The sequence below is a fragment of the Anabrus simplex genome, chromosome 6 (genome assembly GCF_040414725.1).
Source record: "Anabrus simplex isolate iqAnaSimp1 chromosome 6, ASM4041472v1, whole genome shotgun sequence".
NCBI classification, from domain to species: Eukaryota; Metazoa; Arthropoda; class Insecta; order Orthoptera; family Tettigoniidae; genus Anabrus; species Anabrus simplex.
In genome coordinates this window covers 23,351,021-23,366,967 of record NC_090270.1, presented here as the reverse complement: position 1 = coordinate 23,366,967, position 15,947 = coordinate 23,351,021, and the positions used below count along the sequence as shown (strand labels likewise).

At 42.8% G+C, this 15,947-nt stretch overlaps 1 protein-coding gene across 1 annotated transcript in view; it reads right to left on the bottom strand.

Moving 5' to 3' along the window:
- LOC136876069 (uncharacterized) overlaps positions 1–11,719 on the bottom strand; it is a 77,666-nt gene extending 65,947 nt beyond the window's left edge. The window contains exon 1 of the mRNA XM_067149705.2: positions 11,138–11,719. Within this exon, the coding sequence (XP_067005806.2) occupies positions 11,138–11,338 (201 nt within the window). The 5' untranslated portion in view covers positions 11,339–11,719. The remainder of the gene's footprint in view (positions 1–11,137) is intronic.
- Between the last annotated feature and the right edge of the window lie 4,228 nt (positions 11,720–15,947).

Below are 15,947 nucleotides of genomic sequence, written 5' to 3'. Positions count from 1 at the left end.
ATGGGATAGGAAAGGGCTAGTACTGAGAAGGAAGCGCCGTGAACTTAATTAAGGTACAGCCCCAGCATTTGCCTGGTATGAAATTGGGAAACAACGGAAAACCATCTTCAGAGCTACCAACAGTGGGGTTCGAACCCACTATCTCCCGGATGCAAGCTCACAGCTACGCGCGCCTAAATGCACGGCCAACTCGCCCGGCGTTGTTCTTGTTGTTGTTGTTGTTGTTTCTTTTCTACGTAACTACTGATCTAGTCTGTTTGTCATATTCATACCTTGGTCTACCTCTACCGTTCTTACCGCATACACTTTCCTCCAAATGCACAAGACCTGGGTGTCTTAAGATGTGTCCTGTCATTCTGTCTCTTCTTCTGATCAAATTCCACCAAACCGTTCTCCTCTCACCAATTCGATTGAATATCTCTTCATTTGTGATTGTATCTATCCATCTCACCTGCAGCATTCACTTTCTGTAACACCACATTTCAAAAGCTTCTACTCTCCTTTTTGTGCTAGTTATTGCCCCTGACAGAAGAGCATGCTTTCATAAATACCCCTAAGAAATACGATTTATGCGTTAAAAATTCGAATTAGGCCCTAATCTGTGTTAACACTTTGAACATCTCATTATTTTAATTTTTTAAATTTCTAGTTCATTGAAGGAATAATCAAAGAAAGCTGACTGCTATCCTCATCAAACACATTGCGACGTTCTCTTGACCACTGTCAAAATCCTGTGGACGTTGCTATTGCAACACCGAGAACGGCGAGTACGTAGTATAGTACGACATGGGGACATCCTTGTCTGGAAATGCACTGTGTTGTTGGACGCCACAGTCCGACGACACTTTGGATAGAGAGATGGCATACGTTCCATGTTTTATCAAGAAACCCTCACCAATCGAACAACAGCATCACGTCTTGCGTTAAACTACAGAAGTTCTCATGTTAGACCAAGAAAGGTTATTTCGTCTCAGCTGTCGTTGTAACGGCTCCAATATTTTTGTAAACCTGTACAGATATCAGTGACTACATTAGTAATTTAATAAATAAATACGTTTAATTTCATTTAATTTAATAATTCTTTTTCTAGTAGACGGCCTGTATATATGCCAGGATGGGGCCCTACCTAAGATGATTTCTAATGATGAAGACGGCACACACATCCAACCCAAGAGCCTGACCAGGCCGGAAATCGAACCCGGGACCCGTCGACCAAAGATCAGAAGGCCATAGACACTGACATATGACCAATAAAAGCTGTCTTATTGTGTTCACGAACGCGCTGTTAATGTGGTTAATTTAACTTACATTTGTAAAAAGTGATCGGGTTAGAAATACGATATGTCGTAGAAATTTCGTGTAGCTATTACAGCCCTTGTAAGTTAGATCCTTTGATTACGGTGGGTAGCGTGTGCTGCGTGGGGGAAACGGCGTGTTGATGTTGGGTGAGTTGCAGGAATTTTGGGGGCAGCACGAACACTCAGGCTTCGAGCCAAGGGAAGTGACGGTGTACGATTAAATTCCCGCCGGTCCCGTGGTCGACGGACAGCCAGTCTAGCTCTTTCATGGAGGACATGGGCTCTATTCTCGGCCAGATCAGGCATTTTTACCATGATCCCAGAGCTAGTTAAAAGTCGATTGATCCTACATGAAAACATTTGAGGGGCTACCAGACGGCGAGATAGAGACCCCATTTTAGAAGGGTGGCAATAATGGCCGAGAGATTCGTGTCCCTGATCACGCGTCAACTCGTTATCTCCGGGCCTTCGGGATGAGCAACGGTCGCTTGGCAGGCCACGAGGGCTGCACCGACACATGGTGTGTTTTGTTTGTTAATTGCAGTCCTTGTAAGACAGGAACTCCGACGAGAATGGGAGGTTAATGTTATGTGTGAGTTACAGGAATGTTCGAAACATCACGAACACGCAGGCCTGGAGCCAAGGGGAGTAACCTGTTAAGATGATCCATCGAGTAGCTGATTGCTACGTTGTGGATACTTGGTAATTGTTGTTTCAAGGAGAGGAAAAAAAAAGAAACAAAGAAACGAAGAGATTTCCATGACCCTATAACAGGGGTGTGATTTTTAATTTAAAAATTCCCATACGATTTGATTAGGATTCGAACCACGGCCGTCTTGGTAGGAAGCCAGTGACAGCCTCACTCAGTTACCATGCTCTCTCTTAAAATTAATGAAAAAAGAGAGAGTTCTCTCTCTCTCTCTCTCTTCGGAGAATGAGAGTGTGGGCTAAATGTAACTCGGGCCATGGAAGGCTGGAAACTGATCTCTAGGCATCGCAAACCCAATACGTCTGGGTCGGAGGATGACGGAGTTGACCAAACAAGGTGGAATGGGGAAGATAAGAGTGACAGGAGCTCGGTATACGTAAGGGGCAGGAAATCAGAGTTCTGAATGATCGACTATGAAGAGCAGGGTAATGAAACAGACGCCCGGCTATATCGGCTGACCGCCAAACGCTTCTGTTAAGCGGTATTGTATACTATAACCCAATATGAAATATCTGGCCAAGTCTATTACCAAATGTTTTCATTCCTCCCCTGAAGGGGGAAGCGGGCGTCTTATACGGTGACGCCGTCTCTCAGACCAGGGAGATGTTCAGAGAAGATGGGGAGGTTGGCGACCGTGGCTTATACTACGAATTGTCCCGGCATTCGCCTTAGTGCAGGTGAACGGAAAACCACGAAAAACCACTCTGAGGATAGCCGACGGTGGGGATCAGACCGTCTCCATCTCCTGAATGCAGACGCGTAGAGCCACGGTAGAGCCTTGCCTACCTGCCAAGTTTATATAGGCCTAAGTTCGGTTCATTTTATCTACGTGAAATGTACTGCTTCTGCTTTCCCTTATTGGCCGTGAAATCGTACTACCACCACGGACAACAACAACAACAACAACTTAGTCATAGGTAGAGCCCTGCACGGATGCGGATATCCGCCGATTTAGTGTCTTGGCGGAGGCAAACTGTAAGGCAGTACGGATAATTTTGCTGATAATTTCTAACTAATGAGGTTTATTGATTTCAACTGGGTTACACTTATTTTTGCTTGTGGTTAGGCGACCCTTGACATTTGTATGGGAGAATGGTGATATATAACGAGCTTTGAGTCCAAAAAGTCGTAAATCTGACGTAAGCTTAACTAGCCCCTGCCCGCAATTAGTGGAAGGGAGGAACACAGGTCAATACGTCGGTAGTTGTCGTGAGAGGAAATCACACATAAACCTGTCACTGTAGGGGATCTGGTGCCAGGTGTCAGGCCTATTGTATTATGTTAACAGATCGATCAGTTTCAATACCTTGGGTGTAATATACTGTAGTTAAATATTTAAAATATCCGCGGATAACCATTCGCCCAGGGCTTAAGTCATAGAAATGGAGATCTTTCTGCTTTTTATGTCCGCCTCGGCAGCGTAACGGTTAGTTCTATTAGTTGCCATCCTCGGAGGCCCGGGTTCGATTCCCGGTACTGCAGAAATATAAGAATGGCAGGAGGGCTGGTATGTGGTTCAAATGGTACATGCAGCTCAGCTCCATTGGGGGTGTGCCTGAAAAGAGCTGTACTACCTCGGGATGAGGACACGAGCTTTGTCCGGCTCCATGGCTCAATGGTTAGCGTGCGGGCTTTTGGTCACAGGTGTTCCGGGTTCGATTCAGGGCAGGGTCGGGAATTTTAACCATCATTGGTTAATTTCTCTGGCACGGGGACTGGGTGTATGTGTCGTCTGCATCATCATTTCATCTCCATCACGCCGTGCAGGTCGCCTACGGGTGTGAAATCAAAAGACCTGCATCATGCGAAATAGAGAGAAAATGATTGCTACTGGTTTAATGTCACACTAACACATCAAAGGTTGTGAAAGGGCTAGGAATGGGAAGGTAGTGGCCGTGGCCTTAACTATGGTACAGGTGGTGGTGATTATTGTTTTGAGAGGAAGTACAAGTAGGCAACCATCCTCTATATAACACTAATCAGAGAGAAAAATGGAAGGGATCCGACACTTCGAAAAGTGAAAGCATCGGCCAAAGAAATACAAGGGCCACGAACGGCGTGAAAATGAAAGTCCCTAGCCCTCGGAAACCTAATAGCGTCGGGGTCGGAAAAGAACAAGAGTTGACCAAGGGAGGTCTTATAGGATAGATAAAAATGAGAAGACTGGCACAAGTAAGTGGAAGCAATATAGGGACTCAGGTAAGGGGCCCGTGGTCACCAACTCACTCTCCAAAGTTCAGAGTCCCTGGGGCCTTTTTTGGTATCTCTTACGACAGGCAGGAGATACCGTGGGTGTTATTCTACCGCCCCCCTCCGCAGGGGGGAACTAACTATGGTGCAGCCCTGGTGTGAAAATGGGAAACCACGGATTTGTTACGGTGAAAGTGAAGGAGATGCTCGGAAAAGGTGAGGTGTTTGGCATCTGTGGTCTATACTAGGAACTGTCCTGGCACTCGCCTTGGTGCAGGCTGCCGACGGTGGGATTCGAACCCTTCATCGCTCGAATGCAAGCTCACAGCTACGTGATCCTAACCGTACGCCCGACTCACTCCGTATGAGTGAGAAACTATTTTGTTACGATCATCACTAGTCATTAATACAATAGTTATGTTTGTTAATACAATGCGAATACTGTGAGAATAAAAAAAATGGAAAATACAGTAGAAACCTGTTATAACGACTCCGAAGTGACCGCAAATTAACAGTAGTTAACGGCTATAGTCGAACAATCCTGTTATTTAATAAAAATTACATATCTCTAAGTTTTAGGCTGCAAACTTACATGGTTAATTAACAGAAAAAAGTTAAAACTTGAAAAAATGTAAGTGACATAAGTACTGTATTTGCAATACAGTGTTTTTGGAGTGGGTGATGAGAGGAATTCATCTTCTAATGTTTACAATTTTTTTTTTTTTTTGCTAGGGGCTTTACGTCGCACCGACACAGATAGGTCTTATGGTGACGATGGGATAGGAAAGGACAAGGAGTTGGAAGGAAGCGGCCGTGGCCTTAATTAAGGTACAGCCCCAGCATTTGCCTGGTGTGAAAATGGGAAACCACGGAAAACCATTTTCAGGGCTGCCGATAGTGGGATTCGAACCTACTATCTCCCGGATGCAAGCTCACAGCCGCGCGCCTCTACGCGCACGACCAACTCGCCCGGTAATGTTTACAATTAACGTACAGCAATTATGCTGAGAGAATTAAACTAAAAGTGTGAAGAGTATGTAATGAGCTTAAACAAAAGCAAAACTAAATTCATGATACTTGGAGGCAAAGGTGAAAAACGAAAATCAATGTATGGGTAGAAATTATTGAACAGGTGAATAAGTTTAACTATCTTGGAAGTATTGTGACTGAAGACCTTCACTCTATAACAGACATAACAGATCGAACTGCCTTAGCGAAGGAAACCTTCAACCAAAAGAAAAAACTGTTTTGTAGCCCGCCAGAGAAAGATCTGAGGAAGAGACTTGCAAGGTGTTACGTATGGAGTATAGCTCTATATGGCGCTGAAACATGGACATTAAGGAAGGAAGAACAGAAGAATAGAGGCATTTGAGATGTGGATTTGGAGAAGAATTGAAGGAGTAAGCTGGGAAGATAGAATATCAAATGAGGAAGTTCTGAAGAGAGTGGGAGAAGTGAGGAGCATGATGACCGTAATCCAAAATAGGAAGAAAAATTAATTAGCGCATAATTTAAGACACAACACTTTAGTACGAGTAGCAATGGAAGGGATGACAAAAGGAAACGAGATAGGGGAAGGAGATGATATCATTTATTAGAAAAAGAAAGGAAGATTATGCAGAAGTGAAGAAAAGGGCACAAGATCGAGAGATGTGGAGGTCATAGCCATGACTGCACCTGTCCGATGGCAGAACAACCTATGATGATGATGATAAATATGTCAACAAAATATAAAATAATAAGTGAGAAAAAAATATCAAGAATGTAAATTGTAGAAATCGTTGAGTGTGATCCACCCAATTCCTTGGCCACGCTGACGTTTGTAATCGCCATATTATTTGTGAGTTTTCTTCAGTATTGAACACTTCCCCTTTTTTGTGACATCTTCACACCGGTGCTTGCCTTGACTAATTAATAGACAGATTGATTTGAAACCTACAATCAACTGAAATCAAGAGTTTGAAAATAAGCTCTACGTTGTTGTCAACAATCCCCACATGCGTAAGGAACAAAAATGAACATTAGTCGCTTTAGTCGATACATTTCACCGAAGATGTGACGAAAATACGCCGTTTTATACGATATGTCGTACTAAGCGATTTTTAAATACAGTGTTTATGTAGGATTTAGATGGGACCGATAGATCTACCCACTATATACAATACCTCATTAAAAGTGATGTCGTTATAAGCGATTTCGACTGTGTACTGCTAGTTAGGGTTGGATTTCTGTGAGAGAGTTTACTCTCTAGAAATACGCACGAACGTATGCCTTAAAAATACCAAAACTCACTTTCGGCAGCTCTGAGGATGGTTTCCGTGGTTTCCCAGTTTGACACCAGGAAAATACTGTACCTTAACTAAGGCCACGGCTGTTTCCTTCCCACTCCTAGTCCTTTCCTTTACCATCGTCGCCAAAATACCTAACTGTGTCGGTGCAACGTAAAGCAACTTGTAAAAAAGTGACTCTTAAGAGGGTGACGGAATCTCTCAGGTCAGGAGATGTGTTGCCTGGTATGAAAATGGGAAACTACGGAAAACCATTTTCAGCGCTTCCGACAGTGTGGTTCGAACCCACTATCTCCCGGATACAAGCTCACAGCTGAGCGACCCTAACCGCACGGCCAACTCGCCCGGTTGCGGTGATTTGAGGTGCGGAGAAAATGAGAGGGGAGCAAAGACTGTGCTCTATAAAATGAACTGTCCTGGCATTCGCCTTATTGAGGAGAACAAAAGAAAAGAGAAAACCATTCTCCAGACAGCCAAAGGTGGAGCCAATCCATGACCTCTGGCCACCGATAAGTCGAAGCTACCGTACTCGGTGAAGAGAACAAATGCTGAGAGATGCATAAGGTACAAAGGCGAAAGAAACTGGATGCGGCGCAGCGAGTTGACTACGGCGACAGCTCTTTTCTGCGGGAGTCATTGGATGTGGACGAGTATATCACTGTACTCCAAGCTAGGGAACGCGATAGGATAGACTGTGAGGTACAATTCCAGAGATCATGGGATTTCGAAACACTGTGGAAGTTCGTTAGTGATGACTTCAAGAGGAGTGGGGTGACCTTTGGGTCATCCTGAGAATACCATCATTGTTAATGTTATCAGAATTATGATACTTTGTAGACATGAGCTGTTTATAACGTACGGATCAATGTCTTCTTCCGTAAGGAGGGAAAACATTTTAATTGAAGCTTGAGATGAATCCATTAACATCCCATCGTGAGAGAAGTATCACACTGTCTCTCCGAAACAGCGTAACCCGTTCTTTCTGTCTCAGTCTCATGTTTGACTTTGACAATATGATGGCGAAGTTCTCAGCTTCTATGCAGCGGCTAGTGGGTTCGAATCCCACTGTTGGCAGACCTGAATATATAGTTTTCCATGACTTCCAATTTCCATATAAGGCAAATGCTGGGGCTGCATCTTAATTAAGGCGACAGCCGCTTCCATACCAATCCTTGTGTCGCCGAAAACCTTGGATGTGTTAGTGCGACGTTAAACCATTTGAAAAAAGACAATATGAAGTGGCTGGGGTATGAGTGATGCTAGCAAAGCCATTACTTACGCAGCCAGTCTCTTTTATGAATGGTGTGAAAATATCACTCATAGGCTCGTTTGGTGTGTGCATTTCAGTGGGCCTGGCAAACTGATATGTAATAGCAAGTTCCGGCTCGATGAGGAAGACAACGGGAAACTCCCTCAGTCACCTCAGCTCCCTAGTCGCCTGTTCAAGTAACGCCTACGCGATTTATGACAGCTGATAGCGCTGTTTCGGGCTGAATACTTAACATGCATAATGTGTCAGAACGCTTATCAATGATACACTTGTTAGGTCATGTACCTGTCAGTTTCCATTCGGGAGATAGTAGGTTCGAATACTACTGTCGGCAACGCTGAGGACGGCTTTTAGTGGTTTCCCATTTTCACACCAGTCAAATGCAGGGGGTGTACCTTACTTAAGGCGACGGTTGCTTCCTTCCCACCCCTAACCCATTCCTATCCCATCCCTGCTATAAGACCTATCTGTGTCGGTGCGGTGTAAAGAAGATAGTAAAAAGGATCACTGATATTTCCTTTTTCGACATTTATGAATTCTTAGACTACTAAAAGAATTATCTGTGTTAATATAAAGAAAGCTTCAGAATTTATCTGGTGATAATCTTGTATTTATTTTGCTATTTAGTGAATGACTAGAAAATTAAACATACTAAAGCAAATAACAGGTAGCCCTGTACTCTACCCGGACAACAGTTCAGCTACGAGATTTGCATGAATATTAGGGGCCCGGCCTGCTAGAACCCCTACGATGTATGCTACTCCCGCTACAGTACGGAAGAGCGGGTAGTCGACACTTGCTACGAGGTACCTTGGTTTGCATTCTAACCTATTACTGTCCGAACATCCGGGCTGTAGTAATGATAATAACAATTCATAAATAATATAAAACAAAATAAAATACATAGGTATGCATAACCTATTCAGAGAGCAAAACGTTCAGCAGGAAAGTATACGGCTTTATTTCTGCATTTAAAATCTTTGGGCCGCAGTCTCTCAATATGTCGGCTGTGAACTTTATCAGAATGACTCAGTTACGTCCTGTTGGTTGTACAGTGCCTGGACAACTGTATTATTGAAGATGTTTGAGTGCGCTATTCTCATTAATTTATATAAAAAGCATTTGCGCGTAGGTGAGATAAAATGATGATGATGATGATGATGATGATGAGGATGATGATGATGATGATGATGCTTGTAGTTTTAAGGGGCCTAACATCGAAGGTCATCGGCCCATTATGCCTTCTTAATCTACTAGTACAGTTCTCAATCAATGACCTTCTACATATTGACGTGTTCTTATGTTGGATTGAACACCTCCTTGCTAAAAATCTTGTTGTTGCTGTTGTTGGGGTGGTGGATTAAGCACAGTTTTACGACCGGATGCCCTTTCTGACTCCAACCCGATATGGACGGTTACATTCATTAGTGCGTGTTTCTGTGGTGACATCTTGTATGTAAGTGAAGATGTATTGACGCAAACAGGAGCACTCAGTCCCACTGACCGCACACGGATGAAAATTCCCAGTCTGCGCGGCAGTCGAATCTATGGCTCTCTGAAACGAAGATTAGAACACTGACCATACATCTGAGGAGCCGAACAAAATGTACGCTATAATATATTTTCTATAATTTTATAGAATTTTGAAATAAGAAAGAAACTATTAAAATATACTTCCAGTTGACAGCTCCTGGAAGATCCAAACAACCCTCAAGACAATACTGAGTGGTAGTGACTATGAAGGTGCGGGTTCGAAATTCACCATCGGCAGCCCTGAAGATTTTTTTCCCGTGGTTTCCTATTACTCATGTGGAATATCATGAGGATGCGCCTTTATTAAGACCACAGTTGTTTTCCTCGCAGTTCTTCCAACCCTTTCCTAATGTCATCGACGCCGAAAATGATCTGAGTTAGTGCTATGTTCAACCCGTGTATGAAAAAGAATTCCGACACCACGGCGTCGCCGAAAGCGATATAGATGTTCAGTATTCCGAACAAAGGAATACCGTTGCCATGGACATTGAGCTAAAAAACAAGAGTGCTGAGGACCTCTTTTCGAGAAAGTTAATGGCTCTTATAGAGGGCTTAGGGTCACTCTAGAGGGTAGTCAGAAGCACGGTAAAAACGATAAGATTATCATATTTATCGACTAAGATACTTACAACTAGAACATGTACGAATGTCTTATTCTTTATTTTTCATATTTACGCAATTTACTCTTGATTTAAAACTTTAGGAACTAGTTTTCAAAAATTTGTAATTGGTTCTTCTTTTTATATATTTTCTCTGTTACTGTAACTTATTTCTGTATGTCTAAACATCTTGTAATGCCTACATTTAGTAATAATATCTATGTTATGCAAAATAAATAAATAAATAAATAAATAAATAAATAAATAAATAAATAAATAAATAAATAAATAAATAAATAAATAAATAAATAAATAAATAAATAAATAAATAAATAAATAAATAAATAAATAAATAAATAAATAAATAAATAAAGTGTTAATTCCCGAAATTTCACTACTACTTACTGAAGAAGAGTTATTCTCTATCATATTGCTGTAATTTCATGGATATCTGACTCTGCACTAAAATATATATCTTCTTCATTGAGCGAGCGACTTGACCACGCCGCTATTGTTTACAAAACACAGTACTTGAAAATACTCACGGACACAGCCGTAGAGACACAAAAGTATTGTTCTATCGAGTAGGGGAATAATTGGAAAGCGGAAAGACAGGTGTCATGAGATGTCATATTGTAGAAAAGATTTTACACGCATGTGCGTAGTAACTATGGCAAAAGCTTCCGAAATGTACCAGTGCGTTCATAGCCCATATGGCACATGTAGTAAAATGTTTGAACATCAGCAAACATGTTTTATCTGCTAACTTTCAATAAGGACAAGACTACCTTATCCACAGAATAATTACAATTTTGACATGAATAATAAACTCCCTTGCTGTAAACAGCTCATCGGAATGATCCAAACAACCTTTAGGATGGATACTTTTTAAGAGGCGGTCTGAGTGGATCAGATACTCTGTGCTCCCCTTTTGAGCTCAGGTTGTCGGGTTCGATTTCGGCTGAGACCGGTGGTATTTGAAGGTGCTCAAATACACCAGCCTCCTGTCGGTAGATTTACTGGCACATAAATGAACCCTGAGGAATAAAGTCCCGGCACCTCGGCATCACCGAAAACCATAAAAGTATTAGTGAGTTTTAAAGCCAATGATATTATTATTATTATTATTATTATTATTATTATTATTATTATTATTATTATTATTACTACTACTACTACTACTACTACTACTACTACTACTACTAATAATAATAATAATGAGGTACCCCAATAAGTTGTCTGGTACCCACCTGGACACAACCCAGAAGCAGCACAGCGCTCTCCTCGTCGTCCAGTATTCCGCTGGTGGTGGTGCCGCCCCCACCGACATTGCCACCTCCGGAGGAACGAGACTTGAGGGTGGACGGTGGTGAATCAGATGACGGCGTCTTGACAATCAACATGTCTGTCGGAGCGTCCATTCGCGGAGATTTCTCTGCCGCGGCACTCATTGTCCTTTTTTACTTATACTAGAAAGCGTTTCTAGGAATCAACAAGCAATCCTTTTATAGGACTTGAAGACTGTCATCAGCAAACCTAGATAGCTACACACACAGTCACACTGAGCACCATCAGACTTTTGTTTGACCAATAGTTTAGCACCAAGGAATCACTTTTAGCACTGCACAGTTGCGGAGATACTGCGGGAGACACGTGCGCCACTAGTCGACGGTATCGAAGCACACCAGAGCGGTCTTCATGTTCGCGGTACTCGCGCCAAAAGCTTACTGGCTGCACAGAGCTGGCTGGCTTAGCGGCGATCTGGAGCGCCGACATACTTCCTACCCCACTCTCTCCAGAACCTTCCACTCCAAGCCTTTCACTGTTACCACGACAGGTTCCGCGCTATCAGTAATCTCCGGCGCACTCGTGTTCATTTCCCGATCGTCGTAGAGCAGTGCCCGTCAGTGTCACTGCCAGGAACGTACAACAATGACTATCACAGAGGGCGACTTCAAGTGGGGACCAGCCGTGTGTAGAGGAGTGGCGGTGACTGTAGAGGACAGGGTGACTTTAGAGGAAGACCAGCGGTGGCTGTAGAGGACAGGGTGACTTTAGAGGAAGACCAGCGGTGACTGTAGAGCATTGAGGGTAACTTTAGAGGGAGACCAGCGGTGACTGTAGAGGGTTGAGGGTGACTTTAGAGGAAGACCAGCGGTGGCTGTAGAGGACAGGGTGACTTTAGAGGAAGACCAGCGGTGGCTGTAGAGGACAGGGTGACTTTAGAGGAAGACCAGCGGTGACTGTGGAGGACAGGGTGACTTTAGAGGAAGACCAGCGGTGGCTGTAGAGGACAGGGTGACTTTAGAGGAAGACCAGCGGTGACTGTAGAGGGTTGAGGGTGACTTTAGAGGAAGACCAGCGGTGGCTGTAGAGGACAGGGTGACTTTAGAGGAAGACCAGCGGTGGCTGTAGAGGACAGGGTGACTTTAGAGGAAGACCAGCGGTGGCTGTAGAGGACAGGGTGACTTTAGAGGAAGACCAGCGGTGACTGTAGAGGGTTGAGGGTGACTTTAGAGGAAGACCAGCGGTGGCTGTAGAGGACAGGGTGACTTTAGAGGAAGACCAGCGGTGGCTGTAGAGGACAGGGTGACTTTAGAGGAAGACCAGCGGTGGCTGTAGAGGACAGGGTGACTTTAGAGGAAGACCAGCGGTGGCTGTAGAGGACAGGGTGACTTTAGAGGAAGACCAGCGGTGACTGTAGAGGACAGGGTGACTTTAGAGGAAGACCAGCGGTGACTGTAGAGGACAGGGTGACTTTAGAGGAAGACCAGCGGTGACTGTAGAGGGTTGAGGGTGACTTTGAAGGAAGACTAATGGTGACTTTAAAGGACTCAGGGTGACTTTACAGGAAGAGCAATTGCATATTCCGTCGAAGTTAAATGTACAAATATTTGCATACATACATACATACATACATACATACATACATACATACATACATACATACATACATACATACATACATACATACATACATACATACATACATACATACATACATACATACATACATACATCTCCATTATAGACTGTTACGCCTTCCAGCGTTCAGTCTGCAAGTCTCTGTGAATTTACTAAACATCGCCACAATCCTTTATTTGTAACAAGGTTTTCTTCCATATGTCTTAAATCATTAAAATTGAGTCTTGGTCTCCCTCTGTTTCTCTTACCCTCCATTACGAAGTTCATTATTCTCCTTGGTAATCTGTCCTCCTCTATTCGCTTCACATGATGCCACTACGGAAGCCGGTTTTTGCGTAAAGTTTCATCAATCGAGTTCATTCATGAATTATTCTTTATCTCCTCATTCCTAGTACCCTCCTGTCATTGTTCCCACCTGTTTGTACCAGCTATCATTATCGCTACTTTTATGTCTGGTACTCCTAACTTATGAATAAGAATAAGATACCTTTCGCCCCCTTAAAACAAAGTTGGACTGAAAACAGACCGATACAAAGATAGATTCGTCCGGGAGCTGACTTCTTTAGTACAGGATACTGTTAGTAGCAACTGCGAGTTCACTGCATTAGCTTCACTGCACCTTGATTCAATCTCACGTACTTTGCTATGATCCTGGGGGTATATTCATCCTAAATACTTGAAATGGTCTACCTGTTCCAGCTTTGTATTCCCAGTCTGTCATTCAGTTCTCTTAGCTTTCTTACCTACTGACATCACTTTAGACTCTGAAAAGCTAATTTTCATATCATTCTCATTGCACCAATTTTCAAGTTCTAAGATATCAGACTGCAGGCTTTCGGTACAATCTGCCATTTAAGACCAAGTCATCGGCTTAGGCCACACTTCTTACTACATTTACACCTAATTGAATCCCTGTCTGCCACTTTATACCTTTAAGAAAATGATCCATGTATTTAAAAATAGAAAAATGTTGCTAAGCGTACCTATTTACATTATTTTTATTTATTTATTTATTTATAATGCTGTGTCTGTAAATGTTTGAAAACAGTCTGCCAAGGAAAAGATCGGTTGTGACACGTGCGTTGAAGTCACTTTCGCAACAGAAGTTCAAACAAGCATGGCACAATAACAAAATTAGGTATTACATAATATCGTGGCTCTATTTTCAGGTATTAAATAAATCCGAATTTCTTCTACGTCTGCTCAGAAGTTTGTATTCCACTAGAGTGACTGTGATACCCTGTGGGTGGAGGCAGTAGAATAACATCCACCGTATTCCGTGTCTGTCATATGAGGCGACTAAAATGTGCCCCAGGGGCTCTCAACTTGGGGGGGTAGTAGTAGTAGTAGTAGTAGTAGTAGTAGTAGTAGTAGTAGTGGGTTGGTGACCACGGGGCCCTTAGCTGAATCCTAGCATTGCTTCCACTTACTAGTGCCAGGCTCCTCACTTTCATCTATACTATCCGATCTTCCTTGGTCAACTCTTGTTCTTTTTCGACCCCGACGTATTGGTTTGCAAATCCTGGGGAGTCTTTCATTTTCACATCCATCGCGACCCTTATCTTTGTTTGGCCGATACCTTCATTTTTCGAAGTGTCAGATCCCTTGCATTTCCCCTGATTAGTGTTATATAGAGGATGATTGCCTAGTTGTACTTCCTCTTTAAGCAATAATCATAACCACCACAATGGCCTCATGTTCACGAACTATAGTTACAAGCACAAGAGGCGCATGAATCTCACTTGCTACAGATCATGACTCAGTGAGTGTCTTCACTCCCGTCGCTTCGAGTAGCCTAGTACTTCAGTTAACTTTCATTGTAGTCAATGTCTTCAACCACAGCGTCGCCAACCTCTTCGATACGTGTTTCTAGAAATATCGATACATAATATTCTCTAAGGCGACAGACTTCTTTTCTATAAAAATCAGTCTCCAATGAGTCATTCTATATGGCTGATAGGCTTTTGCGAGTAGATTAATACGCTTACACATATTCATTCATAAACATAGACGAGGGGTTGCAAATTGCGAGTTTTGAGACTAACATTCATTATCTCTGGAATAAGACAACTGCACGCTATTATTATTATTATTATTATTATTATTATTATTATTATTATTATTATTATTATTATTATGTCCGACTCGTTGGCTGAACGGTCAGCGTACTGGCCTTCGGTTCAGAGGGTCCCGGGTTCGATTCCCGGCCGGGTTGGGGATTTTAATCTTAATTGGTTGATTCCAATGGCACGGGGGCTGGGTGTATGTGTCGTCTTCATCATCATTTCATCCGCATCACGACGCGCAGGTCGCCTACGGGCGTCAAATAGAAAGACCTGCATCTGGCGAGCCGAACCCGTCCTGGGATTTCCCGACACTAAAAGCCATACGAAATTTCATTTCATTATTATTATTATTATTATTATTATTATTATTATTATTATTATTATTATTATTATTATTATTATTATTATTATACCGAACACGTTAGCTCATTGCACGGCCAATTACGGCTGTTATCCCTGTATTCGGGACACATGTGGGTTCGAATCTCCCGTTGGCAATTCCATAAATCGTTTTCCGTTGCTTCCCATTTCTCTCCAGACTAAACCCGGCATGGTAACGTTTTCAAGGCGAGGGTCGCTTCCTTCTCATTTCTAGCCCGTACAATTACACCTACTGTACATACAACATCCTCACTCAGCGGTACTTAAAGCTCACCCGCATGGGATATATCGGGAAAAGCAGCTACAGTGCTAGCGAGCCGAAATTGTCTTTGAACACTCCCAAAACTAAGGACGCGTGCACACCGAATGCGCTTCGCATAGCGTGTAGCGTGAATTGCTATGCATACGAGTAGAAATCTATACGCCGCGCACTCAGCTTAGTTTGGCGCAAGGCGTTTTACGGTGGTTACAAACTAACCCGTTATCCAAGTTCACTAGAAACAGTTTCTTAAAATTGAAAATAGAAAGAAGAATCGAAAGTGGGTTCATGAATTTAATGAAGAACGAACTACTCTTGGAGATTTCTATCGTTTGTACAGAGATACAAGACTTTATCGCAGTAAATTTTATGATTACCTAAGAATGACAAAAGTACCTTTGACCTTCCAAACCCTGAAACTGAAATGTG